This window comes from Haliotis rufescens, unplaced genomic scaffold (genome assembly GCF_023055435.1).
Source record: "Haliotis rufescens isolate VD_foot unplaced genomic scaffold, xgHalRufe1.0.p SCAF_6, whole genome shotgun sequence".
Classification (NCBI taxonomy): Eukaryota; Metazoa; Mollusca; class Gastropoda; order Lepetellida; family Haliotidae; genus Haliotis; species Haliotis rufescens.
This window is the reverse complement of record NW_025964334.1, coordinates 54,566,259-54,586,571: the sequence shown is the minus strand read 5'-3', so window position 1 is coordinate 54,586,571 and position 20,313 is coordinate 54,566,259. Positions and strand designations below refer to the sequence as shown.

Here is a 20,313-nt window from a genome sequence, read left to right as displayed (position 1 = left end):
AGGTTTTTGTACAGTGTGTGCAGAAATGAAATAATAAATTTTCAATTCAAATATTTCGCGTGTGAAGTTTTTATTTCAATAAAATCAGTACAAGTACAGCTAATAATTATGACCAAGCTTTAACTTACGGTCAAGTTTTGATATAATGAACGTTCTAACATTAATAAAATAAATATGACTGTTGTTAGCACATGGCCATGTGTGGAAGTTTTCTTCCATCGCTCTGTTTATGATCGTTCGTATTACCAACTATTACTTGTAAGCTGAGCTCTGATTGGATGAAACAAACGACTTCCAGGGAATTCCATCGATAGTAACGAATGACGTCCTGTGTCTGAGATTAGTTATTCCGTTGCCCAAAGACCCTATATGGAAATATAAAGGACGCGATTCAAAGCGCCATCTGGCCACATTCTATTTTTAGCAATGGGAATTTCCAGGTTTTGATTTATTTTCGTCTGAACATCGTAAGCAGGCTATCAGCTTTGAATAGTTTTTTATTTTATGGTATTAATACAAAATTAAGTATATCACAATCTGTGCATGCAAAACATGCGCGCAAAATATTTTTTGCGTGTTTATATGATTTTAATGCGTGAAAAACGCTGGTTTCTGCGTTAACGCGAACACTGAGAGGGTGGAGTTAACAACAAACTAGATTTAGTTGACTGAGTACTGTTGGTTCGAATCACATTTCACAGGTCATTATGTTTATGTATACAAGGTGCCTTGTTGCTGATGCTTGAATTTATTGATTTCATCATTTTTGTTGTGTTCAGCACTTTTATACAGCACATACACCAATAGTCACAGAGATGCTGATGCTAGTGATTGGCTTTCAGGGACCCCAACTTGTGGGTTGTCAAGTGCAGGATGGGTGAGGAGAAGTCCACCGTCATTCATCTCATGAGGAAGTTTATTGCCTATCAGTTCACAGATGAGGTGAGGCATTAAAAAGGGAATGCACAGTAAGTCCAAGGATAGAATAGATTGCCAGGACTACGTGTTTGTGCTGTCCTGGAAGATTCGGGGTAGAATAGGTCTTCAGCAACACATGCTTGTCGTATGAGGCGACTATGCTTGTCGTAAGAGGTGACTAACAGGATTCTTTGGCCAGGCTTGCTGACTTCGTTGGTGCATGTCATTGTATCTCAGTTGTGTTAATCGATGATAGGGTGGTCAGGCTCGCTGACTTGGTTGATGCATATCATCGATCCCAATTGCGTGGATCGATGTTCATGATGTTAATCACTGTATTGTCTGGTACAGACTCGATTATTTTACAGACTGCCGTCATATAGCTGGAATATTGCTGAGTGCGGTGTTGAACAACAGACAAAGAAACAAAGTTTATCCTAATTAAAATAGCATCCGGTTAGATATTGGTTGTAGGCCTGTAATCCTAGTCGGTGGTTAACATATCCATAGGACTGGCAGAGAGTACCAAAACTTGGAAGTTGTTACAATATATATGATCAAAAGGACCGGTGAATGAAATTGGTTCATTCTACGATCCCCTGAAGATCTGAGTTAGAATTTGTCTCGCGCTGATTTGGTTGATTGTATTCCAATTGCGTAGATCGATGTACTTGAGTCAATCACTGGATTGTCTGGTACAGATTGATTCTCTGCAGACCTGCGTCATTTAGCAAGACGAATGATGAGTGCAGTGTTAAAAAAGTAACAAAACAAACAAGTCATGTCTGCAACTGATTTATGCGACTATCAATAAAGTACCACTTGAACGGGAACTAAAAAACAGGGCCGACAAAGCGATCTTAGTGCTAAGTTTGTCGTAACTCCCATACTTTACCATAAGCTTACGATCAACGTAGCACTAATATCGCTTTGTAAAAACATGGCCCAGGAGGGAAGCTCATGTTAATCGTTCTGTTTTCGCCATGCAGTAATAAGACTTGTGTCCCATTCATGACAAATCAATGTGTATGTCGCCAGCCACTTCAAATCAAGTCTGTGATCGCCAAGGAGGGCTTGAAGGGCTACATCTACATCGAGGCGTACAAGCAGACCCACGTCAAGCAGGCCATCGAGGGAGTGGGCAACCTCAGGATCGGTCTATGGCAACAGCAGGTGGGGGACACTTTTATCTTACCTTGAACGTGAACGTGGGATTCTGATTGGCTGAGACCCGTACTGATATTTTCAATGTTCCCTGTCCACATGTATGTTCCCTGCTTAAAGTGCCAAACTGTTCCCCTCAAACATTAAACAATGTACTTGATTTAGTTTTGGTGCATATATTTCCGTGACTATGCTTGTCGTAAGGCGACTAAAGGGATCGGGTGGTCAGGCTAGATAACTTGGTTGATGCATGTCATCGTATCCCAATTGTGTGGATCGATGCTCATGATGTCAATCAGTTGATTATCTGGTGCTGACTTGATTATTTACACAGTCATATAGCTGGAATATTGCTGAGTGTGGCGTTAAACAACAAGCAAAACATGTACATTCTCTGATTCAACTGCCCCTCAAACATTAAAACAATTTACTTGATTTAGTATTGGTACATATATTTCTTACCCATACATTCACTTTAAATGTGATAAGGGGGTTTGTAGAAGCAACTTGGGTGATTTATAGCACCGTCAACAATTGTATGAGTGTCGTCTCTCAGACCATGGGAGGTAACTCTAGTGTTGTCAGCTTTGTCAGCTATACACGAGTACCCATTTTGATTAGTTGATTGCTGGCATTTTGTCGCATAAATAGGACAAGTGATCCATTTGACTTGGGCACAGGTAGGGGTCTGTATTGAGATTCAGTTGCATGCTACAAGTGGCACTGTGAGACCCCCTCCAAAGTAGAGTTGCATACTCCGATATGCATCATGGTGCCCAGCTCCACGCCTTTAGGATGACAATATACTTTGGATGTCATAGCTGTGATTTTTGTGAGCATTATTTTCCTGAACAATATTATGTCTATGTACAGATGGTTCCCATCAAAGAGATGACGGACGTCATGAAAGTGGTGAAGGAGACCACCAACCTCAAGTCCAAGTCCTGGGTCAGACTCAAGAGAGGTGTCTTCAAGGATGATCTTGCTCAGGTATGTTACCATGGTTACTGTTTAGGTAATGACTCTGAGGATCCCCCGTCTCATTGTTGCTTATTTGGGATTCAGGGTCAGGTTCCCATTTGCCATGCTTGTCTCTTCATCGTGACTCGAGACGGTTAAGACTTAAAGCTTAAAGCTCTCCATGAGGATCCAGGGCAGAATAGGTCCCCAGTACCCCTTACTTGTCTCTCCATGAGGATCCAGGGCAGAATAGGTCCCCAGTACCCCATGCTTGTCCCCATGAGAATTCCAGGGTAGAATAGGTCCCCAGTACCCTATGCTTGTCTCTCCATGGGAAACCAAGGGTAGAAAAGGACCCCAGTACCCCATGCTTGTCTCCATGAGAATTCCAGGGTAGAAAAGGACCCCAGTACCCCATGCTTGTCTCCATGAGAATTCCAGGGTAGAATAGATCCCCAGTACCCTATGCTTGTCTCTCCATGAGAAACCCAGGGTAGAAAAGGACCCCAGTACCCCATGCTTGTCTCCATGAGAATTCCAGGGTAGAGTAGGTCCCCAGTACCCCACACTTGTCTCTCCATGAGGATCCAGGGTAGAATAGGACCCCAGTACCCCATGCTTGTCTCCATTAGAATTCCAGGGTAGAATAGGTCCGCAGTACCCCACACTTGTCTCTCCATGAGGATCCAGGGTAGAATAGGTCCCCAGTACCCCACACTTGTCTCTCCATGAGGATCCAGGGCAGAATAGGTCCCCAGTACCCCTTGTCTCTCCATGAGGATCCAGGGCAGAATAGGTCCCCAGTACCCCTTGTCTCTCTTTGAGGATCCATGTTAGAATAGGTCCCCAGTACCCCTTGTCTCTCTTTGAGGATCCAGGGCAGAATAGGTCCACAGTACCTCTTACTTGTCTTTCCATGAGGATTAAGGGCAGAATAGGTCCACAGTACCTCTTACTTGTCTTTCCATGAGGATCCAGGGTAGAATAGGTCCACAGTACCTCTTACTTGTCTTTCCATGAGGATCCAGGGTAGAATAGGTCCCCAGTACCCCTTGTCTCCCCATGAGGATCCAGGGCAGAATAGGTCCACAGTACCTCTTACTTGTCTTTCCATGCGGATCCAGGGCAGAATAGGTCCACAGTACCTCTTACTTGTCTCTCCATGAAGATCCAGGGTAGAATAGGTCCACAGTACCTCTTACTTGTCTTTCCATGAGGATCCAGGGCAGAATAGGTCCACAGTACCTCTTACTTGTCTCTCCATGAGGATCCAGGGCAGAATAGGTCCCCAGTACCCCTTGTTTCCCCATGAGAATTCCAGGGTAGAACATGTCCCCAGAAGCCCATGCTTGTTGCCGTGAGAATTCCAGAGCAGAATAGGTCCCCAGTACCCCATGCTTGTCCCCATGAGAATTCCAGGGTAGAATTGGTCCCCAGAACCCCATGCTTGTCTGGCTGACTCGACAGTTGCCAATGCTTTAAACATTGGTATCCCTGGTATAGACTGGATTAAATATCTGATGTAATGATAGGGCTGGAATATGGCTGCAGCATGATCCAACCAACTCTTTGTTGCCTTTGGTTGGTGAAACTATCTGTGTTTTTTTGTCAGTAGCTCATTCAGATTATACTCTCCATGTTCCTCACTGTTTGCAGGTGGACTATGTGGAGCCATCCCAGAACGTGGTGCACCTGAAGCTGATCCCACGTATCGACTTCACCAAGCCCCGCGGAGTGTTCCGTACCTCAGCCAGTCAGGAGGCCGAGAGAAACAAGAAACGGAAGCGTCGCCCCGCACAGAAGCTGTTCGATATTGATGGTGTCAGGTAGATATTGGATCTTTTCCTTGATGAATGTGTCAGCATCATCAACACCACCAACACCATCAACATCGCTCGTATCAGTAAAACACCCCTACATAACTGTAACTTGTGTTTGCCAAGACCAAAAAATGCAGAAAAGTTTGATGGCTGTTATACCAAGTCTGTTTGTGTCACCAACACTACCAATATGAGTATAACTTTCAGTGTTACTAAGTTTTTCTACCGAGTGAGTGTACTTGTTTTTAACCAGAAGCAGTTGTTTTGTATGCCTATCATCTTAAGTGTGCATGGATGAGGCTGTATTATCCCTGTGTTATGGGCTTTTAAAAAACTTAAAAAACATTCGTAGTTTTCTCTCTAATAACATGAACAAGTGTAAAACATCTCATTCACTTGTAAAAGACAACTTTCTCTTAAAAACAAGCCAACATCTGGGTATTTACTATGTCTGTGTGATGCTACACAACCCGTTATAGCGTAAGTAATTGCGATAAATATGTCCGTCCGAAAACATCCGATGTCTGAAAACCTATGATGTGATGAAACTTGCAGGGCTATTGGTGGCGATGTGTCAACTGATGGAGACTTCCTCATATTCGAGGGAAACAGATACAACCGGAAAGGTTTCCTCTTCAAGAGCTTCGTCATGTCGGCCATTGTGAGTACCGATACTCTCCATCAACTGCTCATGTGAGATTGATAACCAACACAGGCCCAGTGTGGTAATCTGGTCCATTAAATGAGCCGGACTAGGAATCTGAATTGTTTGGTATCATTGCATGATCTATAAGACCCGTGAATATCCGGGTAGAATAGGTCTTCAGCAACCCATGCTTGCCGTAAAAGGCAACTATGCTTGTCATAAGAGGCAACTAACGGGATCGGGTGGTCAGGCTTGCTGACTTGGTTGATGCATGTCATCGTATCCTAATTGCTTGGATCGATGCTCATGATGTCAATCACTGGATTGCCTGGTCCAGACTTGATTATTTACAGACCACCGTCATATTGCTGGAATATTGCAGAGTGCGGCGTTAAACAACAAACAAAGCATGACCTATAACGATACTTCAGTGCATCATTACAGACCTAGTACATGACCTATAACCAAACTTAAATATACGTCCCTATTTCTGGAATAAAACCATACTCACTCACTCACTCACTCATTCTTTCACTCTGGAGCCAATCATATGAGATTGTAATGAGTGTTTTATATCGTTGACAGATTCCTGATGGAGTGAAGCCAACACTGTCTGAGCTGGAGAGGTTTGACAACACACCGGAAGGTCTTGATGTTGATTGTATCCTTCTGTCATTCAAGCTCTGCCAGTTTCAAAATATGTGTTGGGGAGATACAATGTAGGTAAATCGCAGGTACCTGAGCTAGAATCAGCCCCATCACTGCTTGTAGTAAGACTGTTGTGTGTTATCATACTCGAAAAGCATTGGACGTTGCTCATAATATCAACCACAGGTTTGTCATGATGTTCCTGGAATTGCTGACTGGCATGAAACAACAAACAAACAAAAGTGTGGCTAGGCTGATTTTGTGTCAATTTCAGATGCTCATACTGTCAACCACTAGTTTGCCAGGTTGGATTATTGTCCGACTGCTGTTTTGTAGCTGTAAGATCATTGGCTACAGTGTAGATCAAACATTCACGCTCTCACTGCTGAAGAGAACGTAGGTAAATCCTGTTGTAGCCTGGAATGTCAGTACACCTTAACACCGCCAAGTGGTACCCCAGAAGAAGTCATCGACGTCGGAGGTCACCCACAACCTGGCCCCCGGGGACGTGGTGGAGGTGTGCGAGGGGGAGTTGGTGCATCTGCAGGGACGTGTCATCCGCACGGAGGGCAACAAGATCACCATCATGCCCAAACACGAGGACCTGAAGGTGAGGAGCACATGCAGACAACTGTATCACAGTGATACCCCAATGAACTGCTTTACCTGAATGCTATAATATACCGTTTTCGACGTTATAAGCGCCCTGCTCTAATAAGCGCCCACAGCGATATTGCTAATATATCGGCAAGTGAACAATCCCAATTAGCACCCCTTCCGATTGATCAATGTACACAAGACTTATTTATTAGTGTATAATACCCACTCGTGTGTTATATGCACCCTTAATTATGGGCAATTAAATTCGGGAAAAATATTTCTGTCGTATATAAACAGTCAGGCCGTCAGCATAAACCACGAAATTTATCTTTCAACTCTGTTTTTCCACCAAAATAATATTCTAATAAGAGCCCCCTATTTCTAATTTTGAGTCCGCCCTGGGCGCTTATTACGTCGAATACGGTAAGTTGAAGCAGGATCACAAGGGGTACATGGTGTTTTATGCCACAAGCTGGAGCCAATGTACTCCAAGTGATCCTGCTACAATGAATTTGTCTTACCAACTTGTTGAAATATGACATCGTAAAAGAATTAAAACAAATTCAAAATTGATAAAAAACAGCTGTTCAGTTTAGTTTAAGGGATATATTCTGCCTCTCAAATCCATGTGCAGCCTGTCTTGCTTGTTGCGGGGTAGAAGGGATTTATTCTTATATATTTCCCTCCGAGGCGGGATACATAATATTTTATCAAGATCTCGTGAACCAATCTGATCTAATCAATTCTGACATGGAGGTGTGATAAATCATTGTGTTATAGCATGGGATTAAGAGTATTTATCATGGGACACATAATTTTTTCCAGGATCCACTTGAGTTCCCAGCCCACGAGCTGCAGAAGTACTTCAAGATGGGGGACCATGTGAAGGTCATCGGAGGACGGTACGAAGGAGACACAGGACTCATCGTGAGGGTGGAGGACAACATGGTGGTCCTCTTCTCTGATCTCACCATGCACGAGGTGAGGACGTACTTAGATCTGGGTGGTTATTAGGGCTGCAACGAATACACTGAGGCGAATACGATTCATATCACGAATATAGGGTAACGAATACGAATGTTAATTCACAATTACAATAACAAGTCAGCAGTTTATGTATTATTTATTATATTCAGTGAAACAATAACATCATAATTTATTTGACATGGTTTGTTAATTATTAATAAATTTTACATTTATATACTGCACTTATCCAGGTACTAGTATCTGCTCAAATGCGACAATGACCAGTGAAAACAATACTATCAAATTAAATATTATTAGAGTGTTGTCATTGAAAGAAATCTATGCATATAATATGTTGTTATGGATATTTTTAGGTACAGGGTATGTAAATATACATGATAGCATATTCATAAATATTCGATTCTAGTGGCCATGAATAACGAATTCGATTCATGAATGGTTACGGTTCGTTTCACCAAATACGCGAGTAACAGCCCTAGTGGTTATATTTAGTGGCCACATCATGTCCAAGCTGCCCACAGGCCGAGCTGTCATGGTGGTCATGAGTCTGTATAACAGTCCACAGATATTTTGAAAATAAGTATTAGTACATGGTACTTTTCCAAATTCATATCAGTTGTGTGATTAATTGTAAATAATATTGATTTCAAATTGGATTTTTTTTTTTCGAGTGTTGGGTAGTAGGTTTGACTTGTTTGGTTGTGTGTTTCAGCTGAAAGTGTTGCCTAAAGATCTACAGCTGTGTACTGATATGGCCACAGGAGTTGACTCGCTGGGACAGTACCAGTTTGGGGACCTGGTCATGATAGAGTAAGGCAGCCACTGTGATGTTCTAACATTGTGTGTGGAGTAAGGCAGCCACTGTGATGTTCTCACATTGTGTGTAGAGTAAGGCAGCCACTGTGATGTTCTCACATTGTGTGTGGAGTAAGGCAGCCACTGTGATGTTCTCACATTGTGTGTGGAGTAAGGCAGCCACTGTGATGTTCTCACATTGTGTGTAGAGTAAGGCAGCCACTGTGATGTTCTCACATTGTGTGTGGAGTAAGGCAGCCACTGTGATGTTCTCACATTGTGTGTGGAGTAAGGCAGCCACTGTGATGTTCTCACATTGTGTGTGGAGTAAGGCAGCCACTGTGATGTTCTCACATTGTGTGTGGAGTAAGGCAGCCACTGTGATGTTCTCACATTGTGTGTGGAGTAAGGCAGCCACTGTGATGTTCTCACATTGTGTGTGGAGTAAGGCAGCCACTGTGATGTTCTCACATTGTGTGTGGAGTAAGGCAGCCACTGTGATGTTCTCACATTGTGTGTGGAGTAAGGCAGCCACTGTGATGTTCTCACATTGTGTGTGGAGTAAGGCAGCCACTGTGATGTTCTAACATTGTGTGTAGAGTAAGGCAGCCACTGTGATGTTCTCACATTGTGTGTGGAGTAAGGCAGCCACTGTGATGTTCTCACATTGTGTGTAGAGTAAGGCAGCCACTGTGATGTTCTCACATTGTGTGTGGAGTAAGGCAGCCACTGTGATGTTCTCACATTGTGTGTGAAGTAAGGCAGCCACTGTGATGTTCTCACATTGTGTGTGGAGTAAGGCAGCCACTGTGATGTTCTCACATTGTGTGTGGAGTAAGGCAGCCACTGTGATGTTCTCACATTGTGTGTGGAGTAAGGCAGCCACTGTGATGTTCTCACATTGTGTGTGGAGTAAGGCAGCCACTGTGATGTTCTCACATTGTGTGTAGAGTAAGGCAGCCACTGTGATGTTCTCACATTGTGTGTGGAGTAAGGCAGCCACTGTGATGTTCTCACATTGTGTGTGGAGTAAGGCAGCCACTGTGATGTTCTCACATTGTGTGTGGAGTAAGGCAGCCACTGTGATGTTCTCACATTGTGTGTAGAGTAAGGCAGCCACTGTGATGTTCTCACATTGTGTGTGGAGTAAGGCAGCCACTGTGATGTTCTCACATTGTGTGTGGAGTAAGGCAGCCACTGTGATGTTCTCACATTGTGTGTGGAGTAAGGCAGCCACTGTGATGTTCTCACATTGTGTGTAGAGTAAGGCAGCCACTGTGATGTTCTCACATTGTGTGTGGAGTAAGGCAGCCACTGTGATGTTCTCACATTGTGTGTAGAGTAAGGCAGCCACTGTGATGTTCTCACATTGTGTGTGGAGTAAGGCAGCCACTGTGATGTTCTCACATTGTGTGTGGAGTAAGGCAGCCACTGTGATGTTCTCACATTGTGTGTGGAGTAAGGCAGCCACTGTGATGTTCTCACATTGTGTGTGGAGTAAGGCAGCCACTGTGATGTTCTCACATTGTGTGTGGAGTAAGGCAGCCACTGTGATGTTCTCACATTGTGTGTGGAGTAAGGCAGCCACTGTGATGTTCTCACATTGTGTGTAGAGTAAGGCAGCCACTGTGATGTTCTCACATTGTGTGTGGAGTAAGGCAGCCACTGTGATGTTCTCACATTGTGTGTGGAGTAAGGCAGCCACTGTGATGTTCTCACATTGTGTGTGGAGTAAGGCAGCCACTGTGATGTTCTCACATTGTGTGTAGAGTAAGGCAGCCACTGTGATGTTCTCACATTGTGTGTGGAGTAAGGCAGCCACTGTGATGTTCTCACATTGTGTGTAGAGTAAGGCAGCCACTGTGATGTTCTCACATTGTGTGTAGAGTAAGGCAGCCACTGTGATGTTCTCACATTGTGTGTGGAGTAAGGCAGCCACTGTGATGTTCTCACATTGTGTGTGGAGTAAGGCAGCCACTGTGATGTTCTCACATTGTGTGTAGAGTAAGGCAGCCACTGTGATGTTCTCACATTGGATACTTAAGTCCACGTCCAGTTGCATCCATATCATCTCATCACTAAAGTGGAAAATGGCAGCGACTTGTGATCCACAATAAGCTGAAAGGCTGATGAAATAACTGACTACTGTTTCAATGTTGTAACGTGTCCTTGTGCCTGTTGCCTGGTCCAACCAATGAGTGGTAACATGTCCATTTGTTGCAGTGCCCAGACAGTGGGAGCCATTGTGAGGTTGGAGAAGGAGAACTTCCAGGTGCTCAGCATGCATAACAAGGTCAGTAGGGGAGATAACTACTTAAGCATGCCCAATAAGGTCAGTAGGGGAGATAACTACTGTCACATGCATGACAAGGTCAGGAGGGGAGAAAACTACTCGAGCATGTACAAGAAGGTCAGTAGGGTAGATAACTACTGTAACATGCATGACAAGGTCAGTAGGGGAGATAACTACTCTAGCATGTACAACAAGGTCATTTGGGGAGATAACTACTCTAACATGCAGAACAAGGTCAGTAGGGAAGAATACTACTCAAGCCTTCACAAGGTCAGTAGGGGAGATAACTACTCTAGCATGTACAACAAAGTCAGTAGGGGAGATAACTACTCTAGCATGTACAACAAAGTCAGTAGGGGAGATAACTACTCTAGCATGCAGAACAAGGTCAGTTGGGGAGATATCTACCCTAGCATACACAACAAGGTTTGTTGGGAAGATAACTACCCAATGCTGCAGTAATGGCATTTTCAGCCCATTCTTATTTACGTGTTTGATACCAAAAGATATCAACATGTATTATCCTGATTGATTGTTTGTCGTAAGTGTTGGCAGGCTGTAACAATGCTCAAATGAAACCCAAGGGAATAAGTTGCAGACAAGCTATTTGCAACTGAAATCAACTCTATTTTGATATATATAATGTGAATAGACAATCTAGTGAGACTTTCTCAAAAGCATCATATCTGAACACCCAAAATGTATGGTCAGCATGACCTTGTGATTTGAAACCCTGTGTGAGATGTGGCTTTAGAAACAATGTGTCGTCCACTTTCTAGGTACAGAACTTAAAGCCCCAGTCCTTGACTAGGAAGAAGGACACACGGAACGCAGTCGCCCTGGACTCCGAGAACAATAACATTCAGGTCAAGGACATTGTCAAGGTCATCGATGGACCTCAGTCAGTAGGTGGAACTTGATGTTTTGTCGATTGTTTGGGAATGAACATGGGACTTTTTAGTGTTTAGAGTTCCTGAATTGTGTTTAACATTGAGAAATAATAGACTGGTTTGGAGAGATATCATGACATTGTGTTTCTGGGTCAGTCTGGCGAGATGTCGTAACATTGTTGTGTTTCAGGGCCGGTGTGGTTAGTGTCATGACATTGTTGTGCTTCAGGGCCGATGCGTTAATGTCATGACATTGTTGTGTTTCAGGGCCGATGCCTTAATGTCATGACATTGTTGTGTTTCAGGGCCGATGCGTTAATGTCATGACATTGTTGTGTTTCAGGGCCGATGTGTTAATGTCATGACATTGTTGTGTTTCAGGGCCGATGTGTTAATGTCATGACATTGTTGTGTTTCAGGGCCGATGTGTTAATGTCATGATATGGTTGTGTTTCAGGGCCGATGTGTCAATGTCATGACATGGTTGTGTTTCAGGGCCGATGCGTTAATGTCATGACATTGTTGTGTTTCAGGGCCGATGTGTTAATGTCATGACATTGTTGTGTTTCAGGGCCGATGTCTTAATGTCATGACATTGTTGTGTTTCAGGGCCGATTCGTTAATGTCATGACATTGTTGTGTTTCAGGGCCGATGTGTTAATGTCATGACATGGTTGTGTTTCAGGGCCGATGTGTTAATGTCATGACATTGTTGTGTTTCAGGGCCGATGCGTTAATGTCATGACATTGTTGTGTTTCAGGGCCGATGTCTTAATGTCATGACATGGTTGTGTTTCAGGGCCGATGTGTTAATGTCATGACATTGTTGTGTTTCAGGGCCGATGTGTTAATGTCATGACATTGTTGTGTTTCAGGGCCAATGCGTTAATGTCATGACATTGTTGTGTTTCAGGGCCGATGTGTTAATGTCATGACATGGTTGTGTTTCAGGGCCGATGTGTTAATGTCATGTCATTGTTGTGTTTCAGGGCCGATGTGTTAATGTCATGACATTGTTGTGTTTCAGGGCCGATGTGTTAATGTCATGACATGGTTGTGTTTCAGGGCCGATGTGTTAATGTCATGTCATTGTTGTGTTTCAGGGCCGATGTGTTAATGTCATGAAATGGTTGTGTTTCAGGGCCCATGTGTTAATGTCATGACATGGTTGTGTTTCAGGGCCGATGTGTTAATGTCATGACATTTTTGTGTTTCAGGGCCGATGCGTTAATGTCATGGCATTGTTGTCTTTCAGGGCCGATGTGTTAATGTCATGACATTGTTGTGTTTCAGGGCCAATGTGTTAATGTCATGACATTGTTGTGTTTCAGGGCCGATGTGTTAATGGCATGACATTGTTGTGTTTCAGGGCCGATGTGTTAATGTCATGACATTGTTGTGTTTCAGGGCCGGTGTGTTAATGTCATGACATGGTTGTGTTTCAGGGCCGATCTGGGGAGATCAAACATCTGTACCGCAGCTACGCATTCCTCATGTCGAGAATGGTGACAGAAAATGGTGGTTACTTCGTGTGCCGGACTCGCCATCTTGTGCTAGCAGGAGGATCACGGGTAGGCAACGATTTGTAAAAAAATACCTCTGCAAAAAATAGGGATTGTTGCGAGGAATTGTGGTTTAAATTTTGTAATGACATCTTGACTAAATGTCATGTAGATTTCAAAAATACTTTTCAAGAATGTTCAATAAGTGAACATGAAAGATATTTGTTATACTTTATGAGAAGTTTATTCATGAATATAGGCCACTTGGCCAAGGGTTCATTTGCATGCAGTATATATACATATTGTTTGCACATGTATTAAATATGTCATACCATGAAGTAATACTGTATTTGATGTAATAAGCTCCCAGGGCGCTCTTAAAATTAGAAATAGGGGGCTCTTATTAGAATATTATTTTAGTGAAAAAAAAACAGAGTTGAAAGATTGTAATTTTGGTAGTTTATGCTGACAGCCTGAATGATACAAAAGAAAAGTCTGTGCATATTATACACGACCAACACATTTTTCCAGAATTTAATTGCCCATAATTAAGGGTGCATATTACACACAAGTAAAAAAGTCTTGTGTACATTGATCAATCGGAAGGGGTGCCAATTGGGATTGTTCACTAGCCAATATATTAACAAATAACACCGTGGGTGCTTATTAGAGCGGGGCGCTTATTACGTGGAATATGGTACTATTTGTGAGCAGATATAACTCTTGCATGCTAGTGTTTAAACGTTGCTGCAAAATTGGTTGTGTGACTTCCATACACTTCTGATTGTAACCAGCGGCGGTCGTGTAGCCTAGTGGTTAAAGCGTTCGCTCGTCACGCCGAAGACCTGGGTTCGATTCCTGACATGGGTACAATGTGTGAAGCCCATTTCTGGTGTCCCCCGCTGTGATATTGCTGGAATATTGCTAAAAGCGGCGTAAAACCATACCCACTCACTCTGATTGAAACCTGTAATTCAGTGAATGTATCATTCAGTGATGCTGGAATCTCCTCATTCTTTTCAATTGCAGCAAAGCAACACCAGCTTTAGTGCTGGAGGATTTGTGCCAATGTCTCCCCGTTTGGCCAGCCCCGCCCACCCAAGTGGTGGGGGCGGGGGCGGGGGCCAAGGGGGCGCGGGTAGAGGGCGTGGCGGCATCAGTAAGAGAGACCGAGAGCTTATTGGACAGACCGTCCGAGTGAGACAGGGCCCCTTCAAGGGTAGGTGGATGTCTCCTCCATGTGGCTTTCCCGAAATGTTTTTTTTGTGTGTAGTTGTTTAGCATGTTTAGGTCATGTACATAAAGAATGTTGAATATAATTGAATTCGTTTTGTTCACAATGTTGCTAAACATTATGTGTTTTCTGGTTAAGCTTTTGTCATTGTTTCATTTGATCATAAAGAAAGTGATTCCGTGGATTTTGATTCACTAACCAAGAAATTTTCTTTGTCCATAAACCCACACCTACTAACGGACAACTGTCTCTTGATTAGTTGATAATTGCTTGCGTTGCATTATTGCGCTAATGATGTCATGGTTTCAAAGTGTTTTCTGAAGTTGTTTGTTTTTCTAATAATTAAGTAAGCAGTCTGTAAAGTTTTTATTGTTATCAGGTGGCCCAGTCGTCTAAGGCGCTGCGATTCTCTGTGCAGAGTTGCGTCCCTTGGGCACGCCAGAAACCTATGATTGTGGGTTCGAATCCCGGTTATGTTTCTGGGTTTGTCAGCACCATACCCGTGCTCGTGGGTTTCACCAAAGTGGTAAACGTCCGAGACCTGCATCACTTCGGGCTTTCCTCCCACATTAAGCTGACACGCCGTGATATAACTGGAATACTGTTAAAAGTATTAAACCCAACTCACTCACTATTATTGTTATCATATTTATCCATAAGAATTGATTGCAGAATGTTTTTATGTTTAAAGATTTATGAACATGAAAAACACTTGGTGTGTAAATCTGCACCTTTTTTTCATGTTTATATATCCAATAACACAAAAAATATTGAAGTCAATTCTTAATTGAATCCTTTGGGTATACCGGTAAGTGTGTTTGATGTGTTTGACTAGTTGGTTTGACCAGATGTTTTTCTGTGCAGGTTATATTGGTATTGTGAAGGATGCGACCGAATCAACAGCAAGAGTGGAGCTACATGCCAGCTGCAAGACCATCTCTGTAGACAGGAGTCGACTCGCCACACTCACGTCAGTACAAGCTGCTGTATCTTTTACCTTGATGGCAGCCATGGGCAGTCCCATGAGACGGGTCAATTTAACTGCTGGCCCATTGGCCCGTGGCCAGTAAAAATTATAAAGGGCTTGCTGAAACGTAAAGTAGATGGCTCATCGGGCTAGTCAGAATTAAACCCTTCTCTGTGCATATTTAATTTATTTAATTGGATGACAACCAGCCCCCTAGTTGTAATGGTGTGTACAACAACATCATTATTTGCTCATAAATCGCCATGAATTAGGCAAACGGAAGCTAAGATTTAATCTCGGAATGCAGGAAAAAAATCGTTGTAGGGGTGAGGAATTCCAACATTTTCAAAGCCCTGCTGGTTGGCTACGCGATCTCAGGTTTGACCACTTCGCGGCCTCCACCATTTGGTTGTAGGCCAGTTAGTTTAGAGAAGGGCCAGTAACTTAAAAGGAGCAAGTCCTGCCGGCTACATACAAGTTTGTTGTTAAATCTACACCTGCATTAGCCCTTGTACGTCATGAAGGCGGGGGGGGGCATGGGTGGCCCAGTCGTCTAAGGCGCCGCGATTCGCTGTGCAGAGTTGCGTCCCTTAGGCACGCCAGAAACCTATGATTTTGGGTTCGAATCCCGGTTCGCCCCAATTATGTTTCTAGGTTTGTCAGCACCATACCCGTGCTCGTGGGTTTAACCGAAGTGGTAAATGTCTGAGACCTGCATCACTTGGGGCTTTCCTCCCACATTAAGCTGACACGCCGTGATATAACTGGAATACTGTTAAAAGCGGTGTTAAACCCAACTCACTCACTCACTCATGAAGGCAGGCTAACTGGAATATTGCCGACTCCAGCGTAAAACAACATTCACTCTCACAGTTCCCATTTACATTGCAACATGTCCCACAGTTCCCATTTACATTGCAACATGTCCCTGTTCCTTTGATGTGCCTGACATTTGTTAGTTTGTGTATAGGAAAGTTTGATGTTCGTAATGGAGAAATCATGAGAACGTTGATTCCGGAAGTAGAATAAACATTCAGGGCCAACTTGCACAAAGCGATCTTAGCGCTAAGATGGTTGTAACTCCCATACTTTAACATTGGCTTACGATAGTCTTAGCTCTAAGATCGCTTTGTGCAAGTGGGCCCAGGACCCATTGATTCTACTTCCAGAATCAACCTATTCGAGTGATTTCTCTGACTTTAACCATGTAATGGTTGATATATAATTTCTGGATAAATTTTCATAATGACCTATAGTTGCAATAGTAGGACGTCATCATAATGGTTAATAATTGAATTATTTTGCCCTCAGCTTTTGTCTTGCAATAATGAATGATATCATTAAAGAATTTAGTTGATCATCACTTCTTAGCACATTTCGTTGTGTGAGAGGGATTTTTTATCCAATTTTTTCTTTCCTTTTCTTCACAGTGGGCAGAAGGTCGGTGGTTTCACTTCCAGCTACCAGAAGACGCCCATGTATGGTGGCCAGACGCCTATGTATGGTGGCTCCAGAACTCCCATGTACGGTTCACAGACACCAGTGCAGGATGGGAGCAGAACGCCTCACTATGGAAGTCAGACACCATCCCATGAGCCAGGCAGCCGCACCCCGGGATCATCCGCTTGGGACCCCTCCAGTGCTAACACGCCATCCAGGTCAGAACCGATATCTTACGTAGTGTTTAGTGTCTTGTTAAGATGCGGATGTTTGGGTACCCTGGTGTTCAGTGCCATGTTAAGATGGGGATGTTTGGATACCCAAATGTTTATTGCCTCTTCAAGATGGGGATGTTTGGATGCCCTAGTGTTTAGTGTCATGTTAAGATTGGGATGTTTGGGTACCCTGGTGTTTAGTGCCAAGTTAAGATGGGGATGTTTGGAAACCAAAATGTTTATTGCCTTTTCAAGATGGGGATGTTTGGATGCCCTAGTGTTTAGTGCAATGTTAAGATAGGGATGTTATGGTACCCTAGTGTTTAGTACCATGTTAAGATGTGGATGTTTTGGTACCCTAGTGTTTAGTGCCACGTTAAGATGGGGATGTTTGGGTACCCTAGTGTTTAGTGCCATGTTAAGGTTGGGATGTTATGGTACCCTAGTGTTTAGTACCATGTTAAGATGTGGATGTTTTGGTACCCTAGTGTTTAGTGCCACGTTAAGATGGGGATGTTTTGGTACCCTTGTGTTTAGTGCCACGTTAAGATGGGGATGTTTTGGTACCCTAGTGTTTAGTGCCACGTTAAGATGGGGATGTTTTGGTACCCTTGTGTTTAGTGCCATGTTAAGGTTGGGATGTTTGGGTACCCTAGTGTTTAGTGCCAAGTTAAGATGGGGATGTTTTGGTACCCTAGTGTTTAGTGCCACGTTAAGATGGGGATGTTTTGGTACCCTTGTGTTTAGTGCCATGTTAAGATGGGGATGTTTTAGTGTATTAGAGTGTTTGCTTGATGTCTTAAGGTGGTTTCACATGACAAAATTCAGTTTACCAATTAATATCTACAAAGATCAGTTTGTGAATGTGAACTTGCGAAAAACAGTTTTGTCACTGGCACTGGTTTTTTAAGGCAAAGACTTGATTATTTACTGGCCATTGTAATCTACATGATCTAGGTTGGTTATTGTTGACTGGGACGTTAAGCATTGTTCTCTCTCTTCAAAATGTTTTTGGCGTATAATTTGTTGACACGATTTAATAACAATAATACTGAAAATGGTAAGAACTGTTTGTTCTAAGTAATTGTTGACTGATAATTTGCAATATTGTTTGTCATTGTTTCAGACCAAATGAATTTGACTTCAACTTTGATGAGTCACCCTCTCCAGCTGACTATGCCACGACTCCGAACCCAGGCACCCCTGGGTACCAGGCGGACACACCCAGCCCCATGGGGCCCTACACCCCCCAGACTCCAGGCAGTGCTTACTCCCCCTACCACCAGGCCTCCCCCTCTCCAGCCAGCTACCAGGGTGAGTGAAATGTCCCTTTCAGCTTGATGGCACCTGCCTTGACTGGAACATTGCTTCTGCTATCAATCTGTCATATGTTTGTCTGGAAGGACTTGAGTTGAGGTGAAATGGGGTTTAACGCCGCGTCCAAGATTATTGCACTTATATAGCAAAGTTCATGCATGTGTGTGTTGCTGCTTGTCTGGACTGGTGCAGATTTATAGTGCTAGCCCTCTGAGATACCATGGCTCAGTTTAACATGAATGCCCCACTCAGACACAGTATACTGACTCCGAGCCGACCAGTACTTGTTTTAGCCCCTTAATGCGGTGTGCCAGACAGGGTAACAACAAGTACCATGTTTTTATGTCTTTTGGTATGATACGGCCGGGGATCGAACCCCCGACCTTCCTCTCACCGGTCGGAAGCTCTACCACTAGACCATGGAGGCAGTCTGGCCCTGACTGGATTATTTAATGACTGTAGCTTTGTGAGTTGCTGACAAATGTCTGTTGCTTCACTGCCATCTTTCTCTGTTGCAGCTCCTAGTCCTGGCTATGTAGGCACCCCCAGCCCTGCCGGGTACCAGGGCAGCCCGTCCCCCGGGGGTTACGCAGGCACGCCCTCGCCCATGGGTTACAGCCCCATGACCCCAGGGGCTCCGTTCACTCCACAGACACCAGGCACAGGTAGGCATGTGATGATGTCGAGAAGTTTCAAACTCACATATATAAATCACTTCCTAAAGAAGTAAAAAAATGATGTTTTGAGATTTACATATCATTGTCTAAAGCCTAAAAATATTGGAAGCAAAGGGTGCAGATGGGGATGGAAGATGAATCTCAAGATATGACTGACAGTATCCTTTGACATCACATCCATGTGACATTGGGGTCTGACCATGAATCAGACAAGGTACTGGATGCATGTGTTAGTTGTACACATTTTGCTATTTTGGTTGGTTCGTTGTTTTACGCCGCACTCAGCAATATTCCAGCTATATGACAGCGGTCTGTAAATAATCGAGTCTGGACCAGACAATACAGTGATTGACATCATGAGCATCGATCCACGCGATTTGGATCGATGACATGCATCAACCAAGTCAGCGAGCCTGACCACCCGATCCCGTTAGTCGCCTTTTACGACAAGCATAGTCGCCTTTTATGGCAAGCATGGGTTGCTGAAGACCTATTCTACCCCGGATCTTCACGGGTCCGGTTTTATTTTGGTGTTGAGATTACAACCAAATATTGCCCTTCGGGGATTCTGGGTTAAAATTTGTCACCACCAAACTGTTGGTCATAGGAGGTGATTTTATGGATTGGGAGATCAAGCTCTCTGACATGGTTGATTGTGTCATGGTACCCTGGCGGTGTGGGTCAGTGCTCATAATATCAATCACCTGATTGTCTGGTCAAAACACAATTATATGTAGGCTGCTGTCATATACAGTAAACCAAGGTTATAACGAACACGCTTATAACAAACTGACCGATATAATGAACTTATTTTTTAGTTCCGGCCTTTTGTTGTATATATGCTGTATATCTGCTAATAACGAACTATGGTTATAACAAACTAAAATTAGTGGTCCCTTTGAGTTCGTTATAACAGTAGTTTACTGTAGCTGGAATATTGCTGAGTGAGGCATTAAAGGACACACAAAAACTATGACAACATCTAATGTAAAAGCGCCTCTGCTCGTCTTACGTGTGTTTGCCTGTGACAGCCATGGACCACAGTATGGCTGACTGGCACACGCAGGACATCATGGTGAAGATCAAGGAGACCCACGATGATCCCAACCTCATCTTCCAGACCGGGGAGATCAGGAGCGTCACTGTAAGTAGCAACCACTCAACTCCTCCTCCAATCCATTCCTAACTCCAATACTGAGGTCAGTGCTAAACTAGAACTTCCACTCTGAATGAAGTAACA

General features: G+C 43.6%; 1 protein-coding gene across 1 annotated transcript in view; it reads left to right on the top strand.

Moving 5' to 3' along the window:
• LOC124138184 (transcription elongation factor SPT5-like) overlaps positions 1–20,313 on the top strand; it is a 35,539-nt gene that overhangs the window by 10,328 nt on the left and 4,898 nt on the right. The window contains exons 7-24 of the mRNA XM_046504717.2: positions 843–942; positions 1,957–2,091; positions 2,956–3,072; positions 4,699–4,868; positions 5,418–5,523; positions 6,094–6,169; positions 6,606–6,766; positions 7,582–7,737; positions 8,456–8,553; positions 10,762–10,831; positions 11,611–11,736; positions 13,167–13,292; positions 14,253–14,442; positions 15,322–15,427; positions 16,855–17,082; positions 18,206–18,393; positions 18,915–19,061; positions 20,105–20,217. Coding sequence (XP_046360673.1) covers positions 843–942; positions 1,957–2,091; positions 2,956–3,072; positions 4,699–4,868; positions 5,418–5,523; positions 6,094–6,169; positions 6,606–6,766; positions 7,582–7,737; positions 8,456–8,553; positions 10,762–10,831; positions 11,611–11,736; positions 13,167–13,292; positions 14,253–14,442; positions 15,322–15,427; positions 16,855–17,082; positions 18,206–18,393; positions 18,915–19,061; positions 20,105–20,217 — 2,413 coding nt within the window. The remainder of the gene's footprint in view (positions 1–842; positions 943–1,956; positions 2,092–2,955; positions 3,073–4,698; positions 4,869–5,417; positions 5,524–6,093; positions 6,170–6,605; positions 6,767–7,581; positions 7,738–8,455; positions 8,554–10,761; positions 10,832–11,610; positions 11,737–13,166; positions 13,293–14,252; positions 14,443–15,321; positions 15,428–16,854; positions 17,083–18,205; positions 18,394–18,914; positions 19,062–20,104; positions 20,218–20,313) is intronic.